Source organism: Anoplophora glabripennis, unplaced genomic scaffold (genome assembly GCF_000390285.2).
Source record: "Anoplophora glabripennis isolate ALB-LARVAE unplaced genomic scaffold, Agla_2.0 scaffold154, whole genome shotgun sequence".
Lineage (NCBI taxonomy): Eukaryota > Metazoa > Arthropoda > Insecta > Coleoptera > Cerambycidae > Anoplophora > Anoplophora glabripennis.
In genome coordinates, this window is record NW_019416346.1 from 40642 (window position 1) to 61808 (window position 21167).

The following is a 21167-nucleotide window of genomic DNA, read 5'->3' on the forward strand; positions in this document are numbered from 1 at the left end:
GGGACGTAGCGCGATAGATGGAGCCATTTGCGCTCTGTGTATAAAATGTCGTAGTTGTAAACTGAGCTATTGTCTCCCATTATGATCCTTTGAATTAATGTTTCATCATCATTGCACTGTTCAAGGAGTTGCCGACAAACGTCCACACGATTTTCTTTCTGTTGTTCGATCATCAAACAAGAAAAAATTTTGCTGCCACTCGAATCATGTTCAATTTGTCAGTCAAAATTTCATGGCATGACCCAGTTGAGATGCTAACCTCTTCTGCAATTTCTCCGACAGTAAATCGGCGACTTCTACGCATCAGATCTTTGACTTTTCGAATGTGGGAGTCATCAGTTGAAGTCGAAACTCTTCATGGTCGAGGATCATCTTCAACTGATTGATGATCACTTTTAAATCCTGAAAACCATTCCTAACATCGCGTACGACCCAGACCATCATCTACGTAAGCTTGTTTCAAAAGTTGAAACGTTTCCGTGAAAGTTTTCCCCAGTTTAATAATAATAATGTCTTTATTTCCAAACCAAAGAACATGTAACTAGATATGAAAAAACAAAATATTATATTGGAAATCTCAAGGGGAAGTTCACACAACGTGTGCTCTACCACTTAACCCTTGCTTCCATTTAGCATTTATACATAAATCAAACTGAAGAAATATACTATAAAATCAGGATGATAAAAGTATATAAACTATGAAAAAATAAAAGAAAATACACATAATTTATAAATATTCCAAAAAATGCTGACTAAAAAATAAAAAATGAGAAAAAAAAAACATCTTTCAGTGAACCGATGGGGGCGGGGGAGAATCAAATATTTTATATTAAATTCTGCTCAGTAAATAACCTACTTTTTATGAAAGATGTAAAATTTATGCTTAATGATGCCACTTCCGAAGAAAATTTATTGTAGACTCTGTATATGTTATACCTACAACCCCTTTCATAGAATGCAGTATTATGACATGGTGGCGAAAGCAGATCTTTAGAACGAATATTTATAGCATGAACATCGTTTCGAAATGTAATTTTATTATATAGGTACGGAGCAGTTTTTGTCAACACAAGTTTATGAAATAAGCATTGTAAATGAAAACGTCTGGGGTTTGCCATGTTTATTGTATATCTATAAGTTTATGGGAAACATGTTCAAATTTTCTTAAAGCATATACAAAGCCAATACATGAATTTTGTGCGCGTTGAATACGGTTTTTAGAAGTCAGGTAAAGTGGCTTAACACTAAAGTTTCGCATAGCATTTTCTTTGTATTGTAGCCAATATAACTCCTATGAGGATACAGAAGTCCTAAAGCATTGTATGACCGTTGTATAAGTTTACTAACTTGCTCTCTGAACCTAAGTGAACGATAAAGTCCTAAATTTTTGACACTTTCAGATATTGTTATTGGTGAGCCCATTATTTCAAGTTGTATTAAAATTTACAAATTAGAAACAGTACGCTTATGTCCAAATAAAATCGCAGCAGATTTAGCGGGATTCAAAACCAACTGGTGATTTTTAGAAGTATCGTAAATCCTTTGTAGGTCAGTATTAACTTTAACACTGGCTGATTCATAATCCGAAGAATTAAATGAATAATCCAGTTGAATATCATCAGCATACATATGAATAGAACAGTATTTGATAAATTTATCAAACTGGCTGGTATAAATACTAAATAAAACAGGCCTTAAGATAGAACCTTGCGGAACACCAGAAGAAATTTGCCTAGGTTTAGATAATCTGTCCCATAACCTTACAACCTGTGTGCGATCCTGTAAGTATGATTGAATGAGTGAATTCGCTTCGTTTTGAAACCCACATGATTCAAGAATAGATAACAGTACTTGATAGTTAATAGTATCAAAGGCTTTGCTAAATTCTAGTAATACCATCGCAGTATTTTTCCTTTCATCCACAACTTGAATAATGTCGTCGGTGATATGCATTAATGCTGTAGCACAGCTGTATCCTGGTCGAAATCCAGTCTGAACCGATGGAAGAATATAATTAATTTCTAAGAAATTGTGAATTTGATTCTCCATTACTTTTTCAGCAACTTTAGATAGACAGGGTAAAATGCTAATCGGCCTTAAATCCGAGATTTGTTTTGGATAATTATTTTTAGGTATAGGTATCACAACCGCATTTTTTCATAATACAGGAAACCTAGTGTCCAGAAACATACTATTAACTATGTGTACTAGATACTTTAAAACATGGGAACAACACAACTTAATTAGATTTAAACTCAAGGTATCAGCGCCAGGGGATGATTTTTTCAAATTTATCAAGATTTTATGAATATCTGCAGCTGTGACCAAACTAAAATTAAATGAATTCTCACATATTTTATTTTCTTTGTAATATCGAATAATCAGGGGAAACATTTTGATGAGGAATATTATCTAAAAAGGAATTATTGATTTCATCAGGATCTGAAAGGTGATAAGGTAGTACAGGTTTTTTATTTATTACATCAAGTTTTCTTAATTCAGCCCAAAGTAATTTAGAATTTTTATTTCTGGAAATGTAATTGAAATACGATCGTTTTTCTGCACGCTGTTTATAATAGAGCCATTTAGTCCGACAAGGAGATTTTTTAAAAGCAGCCCGTGCCTTATCTCGTTGACTCATTAATAATTTAATATTATCAGTTACCCACGGAGCCTTCCAAACACCACACAGTTATTAAGAATCTCTACTTTACTATCTACAGAATCAAGGTAATATAAATTATCCAGTGGCAAAGCTTGTATATCAGTATAAAACAAATTTTCATCGAAATTTTTGAAGTCCCGAAAAGTATAATATCTCTGAGCAAATGTTGGTTTATCACTGTTAATTTTACAGGAAACAAGTTCTTGATCTGAACTGATGTCCAAACCACCAATTTGAGTTGCTTTAATATTGCTGCTAAACCCTTTGAATGAAATCGGTACTTCTAGATCATAAAATTTTACTGATTTTTTTCTATTCTGTTATTGGATTACCTATGTATTGTGGTTATTTTAAATTATGAAATCCTGTTTGGTATTATAACATTTTATTGTTTCCTTGACGTTTCTTACAGTCAATCAATAACTTAATTCAGTAACGAAACAGGAAAACGCTGTGAAATTTTATGACCTCTCTAAATTTAATGAATCAATCAATTAATTTCTTAATCTGGTTAATCTTAATTCATTGAAGTTTATAAGTATTGGTATAACTGTTTTAGTAGTTCCTAGTATTCTTTTAAATTTTTCAAAGCATTTAACACCCTGTCTAAAAAATAAAGAAAGTATAGACATTTTTAAGAGTTTAGGGCAACCAATTTTTATGAGGAAAGACATTGTCTCTTGTATCATAAATTTACAAATAAAAAAGTTTACTTCAGGACACAATAATTATTTTTGTAGGACACATAGTACATTGACACGGCTTGGTATTTTATTTTGTCAGAAACATACTCCTATTTTAACATTGTTTAGAAGAACTTTTACTTTTTTATGTCTTCAATTGTTTTCTAGACAGTAGCAGTTAAAAATCACTTTCTTAAAATTTTAGGCCTTGACAATATAGAGTTAGAGAAGTGTTTACACGAATTGTTTTCTTCTTATCGACCGTATCTAATGTAGTTTTAAAGGACGAATATAATTTATTTGATTGTTTCTCATATCAATATATTTTTAGTAAACGACATTTCATAATACTATAAAATTAAACAATTAATTTCTAAAAAACAATAAATGCTACTAAGTAAGTATGCTCCACATTCCTTTTGCTGTGGGAAGATGTACGAGGTTTGATAAAAAAGTAACGGGAATTTTCAAACTGCACGTGTTGACGAACGAACCTGTCAATTTTTAGGCAGCTGCCGCATCTAGTCTAAATTTAGCGAGCGAATAAACCTTACTTAAGACTTTTTGGTGATTTTTTGTGTGGCGAAATGTCGGATCAGATAGTTTGCCTGATATTTTGTGTTAAAAACGGAATTAAGTTCAGTAAAGCGTTCGAAATGTTAAAGAAGGCCTTTGGCGACGATACTATGTCACAACCACGAGTTTATCAATGCTACAAGACGAGATCTGGTCAAATATGAAGGTCCTAACCGTTTTGTTCGTCTACAATAGAATCACGAATTTTTACTGCCCGGTCGTATAGTTAACAAGGAGTACCTACTACCTACAAGTTTTGCGCAACTTGAGTGAAGCAGAAAGATAATTCCTGGATTTTGTACAACGACAAAGCACTGGCGCGTACCGCTTTGCTTATTCAACAGTTCTTGGCGTAACACAACACCGCACTATGGGCCAGGAAACTGAAAAAGTGGCAAAATACTAAAAGTGCTCCAATTGCTATAAAATGTGGTGCCCCAAGGTTTTTGGGATCACTGATTTCGAATCCGTACTCAAAGTTTAGAAATTCAAAATGGCAGATCCAATACGATTACTATAAAATTACAAAATCAGAATATTGAAACGCCTGCAGTTGGCCTATAAAATCTGTAGTTTTTTGGGCCTACCACAAGGAGGTTGCAGTGTAATTTCAAACCCCTTAATTACCATATCGGTATTTTTTCAGATTTTTTCAGAGCGTAATTTTTTATTATAATTTAATACCATAAATTATTAGAGAAAAAAAAATTGAAAAATCGGTTTTTTTCTCCTGTAAATCCAAATAAATAGTGGTAATATTTCTTATAATAGTGTTCTGAGTGTTTTTTTATTTGTAATCAGCGATCCGAAAAACCCCCGAGTACTGATTTTCATGAAAACTACAAATTTTTATGAAGTATTGGTCCGCCATATTTGATCAGCCATTTTGAATTTTCCAATTCTGACTTCTAATTCGTAATCAGCGACCCCAAAAATACTTAGATGTCGCATTAAAAAAAAAGATACATCGAGAAATAAAATGTATGGCTCAAAGAGTTTATTTTTCGGATTATGTGAATATTCGCAAAAGTTAGCCAGTTTTTCTTAAAGTACACATATATAATATAAGTAGTGGAGTTTAGGGGAGTTCTGTTTCCAAAGTATGGTCAAAGCATCGAAATTCACTAATATATGAGTATCACGTTCCGCCATTTTCTCTGTTTTTCATTTTTGTACTTTGCCTGTACCCTATTATAATAATTTATCGAAGTAAAATGATGGATGAGATGCAATAGCAGATTTTTGATTTGTTGAAATACAATACTACCAATGAAATAATTGGAAAGTAAAATCGCTGGTTTCATGCATGATTTTATAAGTATAAGTCGTTGCCATATTGATAGTAGTTGGTCAAATTCAATGAAACTTTAAAAATAACTAGTTTAGCTTATCTAGATAACGGCAAGACATTTGTTTGAACTTATCTCCACAGTCACTTTTTGGCCAGTTTTTCAGTTTCCTGGCCCATAGTGTACCGTTGTGATTCGTAACCACCCTGTTCTCTGCACATGACCCATGTGACTTTTTCGTATTTCCCAAACTCAAAAGGATACTCAAAGGACAGCGTTTTCAACAATAGATGGGCTAAAAGCAAAATCGCAAACCGTCCTAGGGACGGTAACTAAAGAGGCGTTTCTCAAACTGGAAACTACGTTGGAATAAGGTGTGTAATATACTTTGAAGGGAATGAGAATTAAATAAATATTTTCTGAGAAAATTAACAATTCCCGTTACTTTTTGATCAAACTTCGTATACATCATGGATGGAAATGGAAAATAATAAATATTACATTACTGAGTAGTTGTAGTAAACCAGGCTCATTGTTTCTTCCAATTAATAAAATCAGTTACTTCTTTATTCTTATGTTCTACCTTATTTTCTTCGGCTGTAGTAACATAAGCGATAAAAAGAACAGCTGCTTTCTTATGCATGAGCACACTCTCTCACAAGATTAAAAAATAATTTCTCACTAAGCAAGAACAGATTATATTCATTTAAGTTTCCTGAAGGCACTTTTTCTCCATCTTTATACAATTTTCTACTAGTATCTTCAGTTATCTAATCCACTGCATCAAAACATATTGTACTGTTGGCCGACTTATAAAATTCCATAGTATTCTGATTAAATTGTATAAGCACCAATTCGTATGTTATAACAGCAGCTGCAATCTGTAATGATTAACTTTTTTATAACGTATGCACTTTGTAAAGAAAATAATTTAGCGGTAAATGAGTGAAACTAAAGAAAAAGTAGGTATGTTTGTTTTAAATAAGGTAAGTTGCCTAAATATGGACACCCTTAAGAAAAAATACTGAAAAATTTAAAAATACACTTATTCAGGAACCAGCGACTGTATATAAATGTTTTTAATGTTTTCTTAAAAAAAAATAGTGGTTTTATCGGTATCTACGTTGAAAGAAACTGGTCAAAGTGTCCTTATAACGAGCATGACTCGTTTATATAAGCACACTATGATCTAATTATCGCTATACTGAAAATTTCTTGATAGTTACAGCGACAGGGTTACAACTTTTTAATTGTCCTATGCAGGTATCTTTCTTATTTTAAAAGTTACAGAGATTGTTAAATGGTCAAAAATGTGCAGAATTTTATGACGATCACGGATTCGTTTTCAAATTTAGAAAAATCTGAATAGTTCCGAAGATATTCGAAGAAAAAAGATTTTAAGCAATTTATTTTTTAGTAGTATTTTACTTTTTTTAAAAATTTAGGACAAAAATGTGTAGTCTGATGTGAAGTATCGATTTTCGCTGTTAGTTTAATCTCTAAAAATGTAGTTAACTTTTGTTTTTTTTTATGGACGCCATATTGAATTTTTGCCTCATTAAAAGGAAGAGGAAATTCTCTTTACAACGATATATAATTTATAGGGTTTTCATTAAGAAATAACCAAAATATTGAATATAATGATAATTTTAATAACAAAAGTTAAATAGTCATGTGAAACATTTGAAATTTTTCTATAAATTAAGTTATTTGTCATTGACGACTGTCATCAAAATAATTGTATAATGAACTGTAGACTTAAGAAATTAGGTTCCGGAAAAGAATTATATTTATTTCCCGTGATATTTTGTACCATATAAATCAAATTTATGTTAATACATTTTGTAAAACCTCTAGCGCATTCTTGCAACTTTTTCCGCTTTTTCCGCGACCCCCTGGAGTCATGACCCACACTTTGGAAACCACTGGACTAAACTTATATAACATTTGTTTCAAAAGAAACACTCCGATCAAATTCGTATACGGAAGTGCCCATATATTGCAAGATACCTTACTATGAAATCAAGTAGATAACATTGTTATGGTGTTGTGCAAGTAATAATTTAAACAATCACAACACAATATATAAATTAAACAAATATTTACATTTGCATTCATAACTACATTTATCTCAGTTATCAATCTTTAGATTGATGTAAAATTGCTATGTATGCGATCAAATACTTGTTATCTGAACACATCCAAACGTTTTAGATGTATATTTACAAACAGAACATATTAATAAATCATCCTGTTTTCATGTAATGATAAGCTGAAGTATCAGGATAAATAATTTGAAAAATTACTCACATTTAATACCGATCCCCTTGTTATAGTGAAAAAATTATGTCCTGTCAGGGCTGATGAATCGTTATGGATTTGTGTTATTAATCTCTGTATCTAAAAGTAATAGTCATTCAATAACAAGTATACTACTTAATTGAAAAAAAATAACATAGGTAGTTCATTGATTGTTTTCACACCGTAAATATTTGCTGGATCAACGAACAACTTTAATTCTTTATACAACCAAGAATGTTTGGGATAATTTAATATTTTGAATTAAATAATAATCAAATATTAAATTAAAATCTATTAGGTAGTATAAAATAATATTCTATACCATGACGAAGGCGCCAGTGTAAATAAACGGTCTAATTGTAAACTTAAGTAACGTTCAGATAAACATTAGTGCAATGACACTGCAGTTGTACTGTTGCATTGTGCTTGTATGGTATAAATATTATCTACTCTGTTTATATAAAATTAGTGTAGTATTTACTGTATTGTATGTTTTGTGGTATTATGTCAGAAATGCCGTTGTCTGATTGGTCCTTGTATTACTGGTGGTTACGGATTGGTAAAATCTAAAACGTTTCTAGATTCTGCCGTACCAACTGCAGGACAACGGCATTACTGTGAAGTTCAACTGAACATTCCTATTGCAATGCATGTTAAGAACTTTTCTACAGTACCAATGCAATCGCACTAATCCTATGTGAATGAAGCTTAACTTACCTCTAAACAATAAAATGAGGAAGGTGCAGAATTTAGAATGGGAAGGAAACGCTTACTCTCTTCATTGACAGAAGCAGCGTATATCGACACTATAATAGTTCTCGTTATAACAAACCCGAAAGAATAGAAGAAATATATTCGCTCAGTATACGGTTCCATTTCTCTGAAAGTAAGAAATTTTAGGATTAGTCACCAAGAAAAAGTTTTAAAAGCAAGTTCTATAACACAATGTCACATCCAAAACTGTATAGGTCATTATCAATTATGCTACTTCTATGTCACTCAGCACCTTGTTACTTTTGGAGTACACCAGGATTCTAATCTGGGTCCTTTTCTATTTTCTTTTTTTTTGTTAACGGCTTTAAGGTTTATCTTAATTATCATAAATTAATCTATGCTGATGACCTAAAGAATGTTACCTACTAGAGAGTAGGTAGAATTAGAATGAATACCTACTACCGCCTGAGTCAATTAAATAAGGGAGATGTGAAGCAAGGGTCCGTTGGAATATTGGAATATTTGATAGATCCTGTACACAAAAAAGTTTTTAAATTCCTTCGCATCATTCGAATGGCATATTTCCCTTATGTAGATGAGGTTGTAAACTTTTATTAACTTTGCCTTATTACATTTAACGAACTTGTGGACTTACCTGGGATGAGGTAAGCTCCATTTTCAATCGAAAGTATTATCTTTGGGATTTGACAGAAACGACTAATAACGTCATCGATTATATTGTTGGCAGAAACATTCCCCGATTTTTTTCATGTTAAAAAGTTATCTTTTTTCTAAAAAACTTTTATTAGAGACATTTTTCTGTATTACTTCCCGTTTAAAAGTTATAAGCAATATCGTCGTAAAGAGTCTCAAAAGAAATAACACCTAAAAATCACATTAACGGTGGAAGGATCAAGTAGTCGTTGGAAAATAATTGATTGTTTGTTGTTTAAAGTGCATAAATGTCATTAAGAATAAATAAAAGGACTAAACTCGATAATTCTTTAATACAGTTAAAACAAAACGTGATTATAACCTTAACTAAACTTAAAAAATGAGATAAACGCTTTCATACTACATACATATTACAATCTATTATATGACATCCTCTCATTTGAAGACCAATCTTCCAATCTTCGCCTGACTTCTTTGTGCGCTGCGTTTATTAACATTTCGCCGTTTAACTCATTACAAGCGTTTGTGATTTTTTTTTCAAATGATTAATAACACAGCCCCACAAAATAAAAAAAGTATCGGATCTGGTATTTTTTCCGCTGAATCCGAATCTGCCTTCAGATTTGGCTCAACGGGTCTGAGTTTTCGGGAAAATTCAAAAAACAGGTCAAAATTCACAAAAAACCTAATTTACGATAGACGAAAGTTATAAAAAATAAAATCAAATTGTTCTACCAGCTCACTAGACGTATGATTTTTCACTCGTTTAATTCTAATTTATTATCATAGAATCAGACAAGCTGGTCCAAATTCATTCAAAAACAAAAAATAGATTAAAAACGCCATTTTCATGGCATAACTCGTGTTGCAGAGTTCTGGATCCATCTTTTTATCCACCCACCCATTTATGAATTTATACATCTTTCTATCCAGTCGTTCATGCATGAATACGCATATTTATTCATCCACCTGTACCACCTATAAAACCCACCACNCAGAAACATTCCCCGATTTTTTTCATGTTAAAAAGTTATCTTTTTTCTGAAAAACTTTTATTAGAGACATTTTTCTGTATTACTTCCCGTTTAAAAGTTATAAGCAATATCGTCGTAAAGAGTCTCAAAAGAAATAACACCTAAAAATCACATTAACGGTGGAAGGATCAAGTAGTCGTTGGAAAATAATTGATTGTTTGTTGTTTAAAGTGCATAAATGTCATTAAGAATAAATAAAAGGACTAAACTCGATAATTCTTTAATACAGTTAAAACAAAACGTGATTATAACCTTAACTAAACTTAAAAAATGAGATAAACGCTTTCATACTACATACATATTACAATCTATTATATGACATCCTCTCATTTCAAGACCAATCTTCCAATCTTCGCCTGACTTCTTTGTGCGATGCGTTTATTAACATTTCGCCGTTTAACTCATTACAAGCGTTTGTGATTTTTTTTTCAAATGATTAATAACACAGCCCCACAAAATAAAAAAAGTATCGGATCTGGTATTCAGACCTATGTATTTCCATGTATTTTTTTCCGCTGAATCCGAATCTGCCTTCAGATTTGGCTCAACGGGTCTGAGTTTTCGGGAAAATTCAAAAAACAGGTCAAAATTCACAAAAAACCTAATTTACGATAGACGAAAGTTATAAAAAATAAAATCAAATTGTTCTACCAGCTCACTAGACGTATGATTTTTCACTCGTTTAATTCTAATTTATTATCATAGAATCAGACAAGCTGGTCCAAATTCAACAAAACAAACAAAAAATAGATTAAAAACGCCATTTTCATGGCATAACTCGTGTTGCAGAGTTCTGGATCCATCTTTTTATCCACCCACCCATTTATGAATTTATACATCTTTCTATCCAGTCGTTCATGCATGAATACGCATATTTATTCATCCACCTGTACCACCTATAAAACCCACCCATCCATCCATCTATCCATCTACTTTTTGTACTGAGAGATGTGATAACAGCCTAGAAGATTGAGAGTGCAATAAAACTTTCTAAACAAAAGAAAACAATATCTACAAATCATTCTTATTTTTGTTGCTATGTGTTCTCTTTTCTTCAAAGGATCTATGCAAAGGTTTACGCTTTCGTTTAGTTCTTCTATTTTTTGCTTATTTTTTTAAAAACCAACAAAAATCGGCCATCATGTTTTCATTCCATATTCCTTGATATCGCTGTTCTATAACTCTCATATCCTGATGAAATCGTTCACTTTGTTCTTCGCCAAGATCCAAGATTTTCAAGAAACCAATCCAGCTGTGAATGAAAGAAGTGCAACTTGTAGTTCATCAAACATCCCAGATCTTGGAAGTCTTTTATCATTTTTTATACAATTTCTTCGTATTTCTATTCTATTCCTTCCTGGTTCCTAAAAAATTTGTCGCTACTGCTTTGAAACTAGTCTTCTCACTCACTCTCTCACTCTTCTCAACGCTACTCGTTGTAGTGATGAATGTTGCATCCTTGAACAATATCCGAATCTGAGGTCCATCGAATACACCTTTCAATTTCGCCTCAGAAATATTCGAAAACAACAAGAGTCCTAAATACGAAGAAATTGTATCGAAAATGATAAAATGACTTCCAAGATCTGGGATGTTTGATGAACTACAAGTTGCACTTCCTTCATTCACATCTGGAATGGTTTCCTAAAAATCTTGGAGATTATAGCGAAGAACAAGGCGAACCATTTCATCAGGATATGAAGGTTATAGAACAGCGATATCAAGGAAGATGGGATGAAAACATGATGGCCGATTTTTGTTGGTTGTTAAAAAGAGAAACGAAAAATGGAGGGACTAAACGAAAGCGTAACTCTTTGCATAGATCAAGGGTCGGCAACTGGCGGACCGCGGTCCAGGCCCAGGACCGCGGAAGGTAAAATACTGGACCGCCAAAAATTTGTTTAAAGTATAAATTACTCAAATAAATTATTTAAAAAATGTATTTTACGTTTAAGTGCCAATCTTATCATTTTTTCTAGTATTTTACAATTGTGTGAGAGTTTTGAGTTCTTAATGGTTAGTAAGCAGATTAAATTTGAGTCGAAATTAAAATAAAAAATAAGAAATGTGAATTTTTTTCTGGACCTCGTTAAAAATTTTCAAAAGTATCCGGACCCCACCTAAAATTACTTGCCGACCCCTGGCATAGATCCTATGAAGAAAAAAGAACACGTTAGCAACAGAAATAAGAATGATTTGTAGATATCGTTTTCTTTTGTTTAGAAAGTAGAGTATTCTACAAGTTTTATTGCATTCTCAGTCTTCTAGGCCTAGGCTGTTATCTCTATCTCTATCTCTCAGTATAAAAAGTAGATGGATAGATGGGTGGATGGGTGGATTTTATAGATGGTACAGGTGGATGATAGAAAGATGTATGAATTCATAAATGGGTGGGTGGATAAAAAGATGGATCCAGAACTCTGCAACACGAACTATGCAATGAAAATGGCGTTTTTAAACTATTTTTTGTTTTTGAATGAAATTGGACCAGCTTGTCTGACTCTTATAATGATAAATTGGAATTAAACGAGTGAAAAATCATACGTCTAGTGAGCTAGTAGAATAATTTGATTTTTTATAACTTTCGTCGATAGTAAATTACGTTTTTTGTGAATTTTCACCTGTTTTTTTAATTTTCCCGAAAACTCAGACCCGTTGGGCCAAATCTGAAGGCAGATTCGGATTCAGCGGAAAAAAATACATGGAAATACATGGGTACGAATACCAGATCCGATACTTTTTTTATTTTGTGGGTCTGTGTAATCTGGCGAAGGTGTTTTGTAAACCTTATATTTTAAAACCCCCATAAAAAAAATTGAGAGGTGTTAGATCTGACGACTTTCCGGGACACTAAATAGGTCCATTAAGCCCAATCCATTTTTCTGGGAAAGTATTATCTAACGTGCTGAAACCATAGGATTCTCCTTAGCTGCAAAGGCACGTTCTCCAGAAGTACAGGAAGTTCTTGTAAGAAATTTAGGTAACTCACGTTGTTCAATGTATGTTCATAAAAATAAGGCCCAATTAAATGTCTACCGATAATGTCGAACCATTTACTCCAAAATGGCCTTGGTTTTGGACTGGATTTACAATGTGAGGATTTTCAATGGACCAGTACTTAGTGTTCGTTACGCCTGTTTGGCAAACCTCCAAAGAACGTGCCGAAAAAGGTTCTGATCAACAGTTTTTACATTTACCACAATTTGAGCTATAAAATTAAGTCTGTTTTCAATGTGACGCTCAGGCAAATACTCCAAATTATGAATTTTGTAGTTATGATACCCATTGGTCTTTAAAATTCGGCTGATCTGTCCAAAGTCATATCCCGGCTAGCCTGCCGTATAGAATTTCGTGGATTTTGTTCGAAATACTTAATACAGTCTAGCTGTATTAACATTGTTTCTTACCCTTCGGTCAATTATTTGATTTTTCCGAACAGAATATGCATCTTCATTTCGTCGCAAAGTCGCTTCCAATATTGTAAAGATTCTATGATCAGGAATGAGGCGCTCTGGATGCCTTTCTCGATATAACTCTACAGCTCTTGTTGAATTTTTTCTTAATGAGAAAACATTTTGTTAGCCCAAAAAAGTTATAGTTTGACGTTCATATTGAGTAATGACAAGTATTTTGTGACATTTATGCAATTTAAACAACGAACATTCAATTATTTTCCAACGACTATTTGATCCTTCCACCGCTAATGTGATTTTTAGGTGGTATTTCTTTTGAGACTCTTTAGGCTGATATTGCTTATAACTTTTAAACGAGAAACAATACAAGAAATGTATCTAATAAAAGTTTATTAGAAAAGAGAGAGCTTTTTAACAGGAAAAAGTTTGGGTGTTTCTGGAAAAAATATAATTGATGACGTCATTAGTCGTTTCTGTCAAATCCCATAGATAGTACTTTCGATTGAAAATGGAGCTTACCTCATCCCATTTAACACTACGTGTCCCAAATGTTATCTAAATTTATTGTATCCTCACATTAGAGATTGGTTTGGCCCTCAATTGAGATTGTAAATTCCTGCAGATATCACACAGAAAATTATATGTATATTTTTACAGCTGAAGGTAAACAAAAATTTTACGTGCTCTCGATTCAGAACCAAATACTTTGTACTAAGTTGCAACAGTAAAATATTTCTTACAAAATATTTTAAAACTTTAAATTATTGTTACCCGCTATTGGATCAACGTTCACTTGAAGTTGTTAAGATTTAAATATCCAGCATATTATTTATGTACTTTATGTTGGTAGCCGTATACAGGGTGTTTGAAAAAGGTGTTGCCAAACTTGAGGGGGGTATAGCAGGGATTGCGGTAGAAAATTTTTGCATATAAACCCCTTGTCGGAAATGAGCCGCTTTGGCCCTGAAGCAATTTTTGTTCAAAAACGTAATGTTATCTCACTGACCCCAAAAGATTTTGATATTTAAGTAATTTTTATTAAGGATAACTCAAAAAATAATTTGAAACAAAATAAACACATTTATCTCTTCTGATAAGTGTTTACCAACAAATGATATTGGTAAAAATTGATTTTGTCCACAACTGTGTAATAAAAGCTCTATTGCACACATCTAATCTAGTAATGCAATGCCATCTGTGTCACTCTGTGAGGAATAATGAAACAAATGAACAGAGTTGTCACGCAATAAGTGATCGGATCTAATTGAGTGTTTCACATTTGTTTTGTTTGGACGAAATTTTGCTTCCAAGTTGTTGAAATTGAACAATTTACGTTCGAACAGTATGCAGACGTATTTTATTTATGGCGAAACAAGATTCAACGCTAGATAAACTGAGCGCTTTCTAAATCGCCGACATCCTTGCCGAACAACATTTTCGTCAATCCATTGCCGGCAACTTTAAGCCAGATGTAGGGAGTTGACAACCACGAACAGCACGGACAGTGACCATTGAGGAGTATCGAACTAAAGAACAACCTAATACAAGCCTTTTTAAACAATTATTAAAAATTTTTGCGTTATCCTTAATAAAAATTACTTAAATATCGAAGTCTTTTGGGGTGAACGTAATAACATTACTTTTTTGGACTAAAATTGCTCCAGGACCAAAACGGTTCATTTCCGACTAGGGATTTATATACAGGGTGTCCCAGAATATGTGGGCAATCTCTCAGATTTATACAGGGGATGTTAAAATAACATGACAAGTTCCTATAAAAAATTTTCCCAGAGGGCCTCCCTACGAAGAACAGATTACCCCTGAAAATCAATTTTTTTTAATAACTTTTAATATATTTTGTGTAATTTAATTATTTTTTAATACGATTGATAACAGATAAGACTCCTGAAGAATTGACCCATGAAAACAATTTGGCTTATTTGGTTTGCCAGGGACGGACTGGCCGTAGCACAATAATGTCAATTTTTTTACACCCTTTACGATAAAGACAAAAAAATAATATTTTTAGATAGCTGGAACCTTAAACTAAAAAAAGGCACTCTTGGTTGATATCGATAAAATGAACTGTTTTCGAGAGTTTTGTTTAATATTATTTCTATTACATCCGTAAAGAAAAATAAGCCGATCAAATTTGCATTCTTTCTGTGCCTATCCAAAAAATGACACTTTTATTTACACTTGTTTTTTCCTTTATTTTTTGTTGCTATGGTTGTTTGTTTGACATTTACCGATTTAAATAAGAATTACAGTACCTATCTGAGTCTGTCAGTTAACGATAGAGTGTGTCGAAACTCATAATATTTTTCTTATTTTTTTATTTCACGGATTTGTTTTAATTGACGTAATGGAATTTACGTTTGCTGAATATGCCGACATGCATTTATTGTATGGACATGCAGCATGTAATGCCTTAGAAGCCCAAGGCTTCTTCCAAATCGAAGAATTCCTGATAGGAAAACTTTTGCATTAGCGTACTTTTTGAGGAGGTAATAATATGTAGAATTAAAATGCTGTGAATAATTTTAGGAACGTTTGCCGAAGCCAAACACAATTGTGGAAATCAAATTAATCGCGGTGAGGTTGCCGAAGAAGATATCTTAAATGCCGTAGAAGCAGATCCTTCAAAAGGATAGGATAGGAAAAGGAGGACTAGTAGCTTGGCCTTCTCGATCACCAGATTTAAATCCATTAGAATTTTTTATGAGGATATTTAAAAACTTTAGTCTATGCCAATCCAGTCGACACTAGGGAAAACTTATTAGAAAGGATTAAGGAGCAATAAAAATCATATTAAACAAAAATAGTTTTTTCTCGAAAACAGTTCATTTTATCGATATCAACCAAGAGTGCCTTTTTTAAGTTTAAGAGTCAAACTACCTAAAAATATTATGTTTGTGTCTTCATTCTAAAGGGCGTAAATAAATTGACATTTTGCAACAGCTAGTCCGTCCCTGGCAAATCAAATAAGCCAAATTGATTTCATGGGTCAATTCTTAAGGAGTCTTATCTGTTAATCCATCGTATTAAAAAATAGTTAAATTACACAAAGTATTTTAAAAGTTATTAAAAAAAAATTGACTTTCAGGGGCATCCTTTAGGGGCGTGTATCTCCGTAGGGGGGCCCCTCTAGGGAAAATTTTTATAGGAACTTGTCATGTTATTTTAACGATCCCTGCATAAATCCGAGATTGCCCACATATTCTAGGCCACCCTATACAACAATTTTCTTCCGCAATGTCGTCTATAACCGCCTCAAGTTTGGCTACACCTTTTTGAAACATCCTGTATGGAAAGGATGCCTAAAGAACAATGAAATATGCTGTGTGGTTGACTAATGAAAATATCATGTACGTAGTGTTTGAAATTTTCTACTATTTCAAGGCAAATAAGTATGAATGAAAGAAACAATAGATTTATTTTCGTATACTCACCGGATACTATTGAATAACTGAATTAATATAAAATACAAATTAAAAGCGTAGCATAGTACTATCAAATTCGACAGCAAGCGATTTAGCTTTTTAATGATTAAGGCCAACTTATTATAATCTTCCCTAATTTCACCAAAGAATGCATTGTTTCCTTTCTAAAATAAACAAATATACATCTTGAAATATTAAACAAATCTGTTGTTAAGGAATACTTACCTTTAATATGCAATTATGTTTTGAACAACGAGAAAATGCAATATCCTGTGTTGATAAATAGAGTTGTAGGGTATCTGAAATCTGTCTAAATCTGGCGGCCATAATTATACTTAGATATACAATAAATATGTCACCAAAGTTCCATATTATCAGATTTAACCAGCATATTATCTATTTAATTTGAAATAGGAATACATACAGTTAATGTCGAGAGATCCAGAATGATTGAGCGTTTGGGGAACGCAGCCTGTTTCTAACACCATTTTTAGCATATAAAAATCTGTAGTATTAACAGAGACAGGCACAGGCTGCGATCTCCAAACACTTCAATCATTCTGGATCTCTCTGTATTATTATTGCTTGATCTTACCAAACTGAAGATACCAAGCACATGATGATATGGAATGAAATAAAATATGTGGTGAAAGTGTTTTTTGAAAAACTGTTCCCATCCATGGGCGTTGCTTTCACATTTGTACGAAAATATGAAGTTCAATGTGGCCAGACATTGTTCACCTGGAACATTATTGGAGATTAAGAATTAAGGTCAGTAAGTATTCTTTACTAGTTGAGGATATGTTTGTCTGAAACCAGGAAGACACTTAAGTGACCGCAGTGCTTATGACGTTTTTTGCACGTTCAAGTATTGAACAAGTCGTACATGAAGAAGATTTCGCTTTGGTTACTATGAGATCGAATATTTATTGCCATCAGAAATTTCTCCAATATAATATTTTTACCACAACCTAAGCTTCTTGTAAGTTATAATTCAAGAAAGTGACGATTCAGATATAGAAAATGGTTGGCAAGTAGGATGCTCACCCATAATTCCCGAGGAGTCCAAAGAGAAATATGAAAAAATCTTCAAGCAATTTGCAGCGTGTGTAACAAGAAATATTTTGAAAATGTCACAAAAAGGTAATGCTATAAGTCTCTTGTTTCAAGAAATGAAACCCTACAGTCTCCAGGAAGCTTACGAGCTGAATACTCTATGCTAAAAGCCACAATATTTTTGCATAAAGCTTTTAATATTTCAAAGTGTGCTGCGTTAATTCCTTTTCTTAAGAGGAAAAATATTGGACATAAAGTGAAAAAATCAAGAATCTTTACCAGAGAAGACATGTACAAGCTAAATAATTTTTCTAATGAAGTCCTTTTAAATATAAAAGTATTAATAATGGAATAGCAGGGACGTGCAGATCGGAAGAACTATATAATATGAAAATAAATGACATTGAAGATGCGTTTATAATAGTAAATAGTCGCGAAGAAATATCTAACACAACGACTAAAACAGGCAAAGTCAGCTCACTTATTCTTGGCAATGCGAGATGGAAAGGGCACGAACCGATAGTTGGTAGAAATACCATAGGAAGTTGGCCCAGTACTTCAAATAGCCGGAACCCTCAACTGATATCGGACACGTATTCCGAAAGAGTTCTGCCACTATTCTGGCAAACCAAGGAATAGATATTTTAGGCCTTAAATGGTACGATGGGTGGCGCTCGTCCTGTATAGCTGAGTGATATATCGAAAACTGTGTGGAAAATAAAAATAAATTTTCAAACAAGATTCTAGATGGAAATTCTCGAGGAAATTCTACGATGACAGAAAATAATAATGCAGCCTGGAGTGTTATTACAAAATGTGCAGCAAAGAACGTTCATCAAAAAAGAACATTGTTTTAAACCCGAATTATATTGCTCCAATAAATTTTAATAAATGTTCAAATTGGAATTTTAATTTTGTCTAAAAAAAATTTTCTGTTATGTAAATGTATTAAATTACCGACAATTTAAGGTACCTAAGGTAATATTTCACCCATTTATTAACTGTAAAATGAAGGTCGAACTTAGAAAAATCAGTTTTTGAAAACTGCGCATTAATATTGCAGAAAGCGATGGATTTTAATGAAATTAATGGAAAAAAACGATCAATCCAATGACCAATATGTGTGCCAAAAGTCGATTCGATTCACCGTGAAATTGGTGCTTTGTTGTTTGTTAATTAATTTCGTTGTTTAATTACTAAACGTTAATTTTGTTAGAAGTTAATATCGTAGATACAGGTTCTAATTGATCCAAAGAAACGTGTTGAAAAAGAAAAATTTAAAAAAGTTAAAATTCAGTGTCTCTTTACAACTAACAAAGTAGGAAGTGCAAAACAGCGTAATAAACAAATTGTCCCAGGGTGAGGCAAAAGCCGCTCGGGAATTCGCTCTTTTTGCATTAAATGAGGCTTATTCTTACGGTAATTTAAAAAAAAAAAGAAACGTTCAAGTCAAGTGTTAGCTGTTTCGGAATTATTACGAAATTTCAAATTTCATTTTAAGATTTTGCAGGACCGTACTTCTGTAAATAGGCCCAAGTGACCAAAATTTTATCATGAAAATTTAAATAATTTTCCATGATTATTACTGCAGTGTGCTTTGCGTCATACAATTAAGGACCGAAAAAAATAATAATACAGTTCAATGTATGAAAGTGCGGTAGCTAAGGAGCTATTTTTTTAATAAAAAATCGTATATGTTTTTATATATTTAGAATTATAGATGGCCCCTCAAATTTTGTTAAAAACATGGTGCCTAATTCCTCTGTAAATATATAGCCGATCTACGCTCTTACGTCCGTAGGAATCGAACACGCGACAGTGGCATGCATCGATTTAAGTACTGAAGCTCCGAACCGCTGGACCACCAACCCGATTAGATACCAAGATTAGGTAAAAATACCAAGGTATTCCTAAAGCTTCGTTGCTTATTAAAATCCGTTATAATGTTTTCGATCTTTTTTAAATATGACCGGTTCTACTCAACCCCCCCCCCCTGCATAAACTAATGATTTTGACAAAATAAGATTTGCAGATTGGTTACTTCAATACACTAGAGAATTTATTGCATTACTTACATATCCCAAACAAATACAATGCAATGGCCGTCTTTCGGAGTTTTCCTTTTAAATTAATAGCGTTGTTATACTTTATTAGTAATTCTTCCTCGATTTTGCAGAGCATCTGAATGAAAATAGCCCAATTTCTCGCAATCTGTATGAATGCAATAATTGTCAATGAAGTACAACAGTAATATAAAGGTATAACTGGAACATAAATATTTTCTGTTGGAAGTTATATACTTTATATTTATAAAATCGATTTACGTACTTAATTGACTGATGACGCTGCCGTAGCTAAGTGCCTTGATTAAAGCCATCAGACCGCAAAATAATGATAATAACCATAGAACTGCACAGTATAGTATTTTCCAAGATACCCATTTGAATCTTATTCCATCAGGAATGGGATTTCTTATGTTATTTATAGGAAAGAGTCCACATAGCTGAGCTACCAATAAGATATCTTTAAGCAAGACATGGGAATTTTCGGTGTTCCTCTTTTCCATAATTTCTTTAATGGCGTGGGACCTAAAACTAACCAATAAATTTCAATTTTGTACAGGAACCAGCTTTCCTCAACATAATTTTAATTTGTGTTATATAACATATATTTAACTGACCCCTGAGGTGCTAAACCAATATATGTATTTGTTATTGTACTGTATAGTAATTATAATACGAGAAAATAGTTATTGAGTTTTCAATTACATCTTTGTTTAACTACATCATATTTGTCCCAAAAGTGTCTGGCACTTATTAGAAGTAATTTGAAAAAGCTGTGATATCACGCAATTCCTTATATTTATTTTTAGTATGTAATACAAATATTATTACTACTGTATATTGGAACCTCACTAGTCAAAACTTATTTTCTATCACTCATTTCAATTACTTACATTTTGATCGATTAATAACATATGTAAACTCACCTCCATTCTTTGGACTTTGATGGACAGTTAAGTGGTTCACAAATATTTTTACAGCGTTTGTATTTGCTATATCAACGAGGAACGAAAAATTAATTTGCCCCAATTTAAATTAATTCCGTAGCAGGGAGTGTAAATATAATAATGTTTACAATAGGACTTCAAAAAGTGATTTATTCCTTTGATTCATATAAAATGCAATATATAGAAAATGTAAATAAACAAAACAATTTAAAATACATTATGTTAACGCAAATGTTAATTGTATAATTAAATATTTTAATTTTTATTATTCATTAATTAAAAGACGGTGAAAATTGTCTTAGATATGT

The 21167-nt window shown here is 32.5% G+C and overlaps 1 protein-coding gene across 1 annotated transcript; it reads right to left on the reverse strand.

Moving 5' to 3' along the window:
* Positions 1–5983: 5983 nt before the first annotated feature.
* Positions 5984–20226, reverse strand: LOC108903754 (gustatory receptor for sugar taste 64e-like). The gene is made up of 8 exons (XM_023454191.1): positions 20178–20226; positions 19925–20113; positions 17389–17534; positions 17019–17189; positions 16803–16957; positions 8232–8394; positions 7524–7613; positions 5984–6094 (listed from the first exon to the last, which is right to left on the reverse strand). Exons 1-8 carry the CDS (start codon positions 20224–20226, stop codon positions 5984–5986), a joined length of 1074 nt encoding a protein of 357 aa, XP_023309959.1.
* Between the last annotated feature and the right edge of the window lie 941 nt (positions 20227–21167).

Bases quoted from the DNA above. Each gene is read 5' to 3' on its own strand.
- LOC108903754 (XM_023454191.1), bottom strand. From the start codon at position 20,226: ATGGCTTTAATCAAGGCACTTAGCTACGGCAGCGTCATCAGTCAATTA. The intron at 16,958-17,018 runs GTAAGTATTCCT...TGTTTATTTTAG, and splicing joins AACATAATTGCATATTAAAG to AAAGGAAACAATGCATTCTT. The intron at 7,614-8,231 runs GTAAGTTAAGCT...TATTACTTTTAG, and splicing joins CCTCATTTTATTGTTTAGAG to ATACAGAGATTAATAACACA.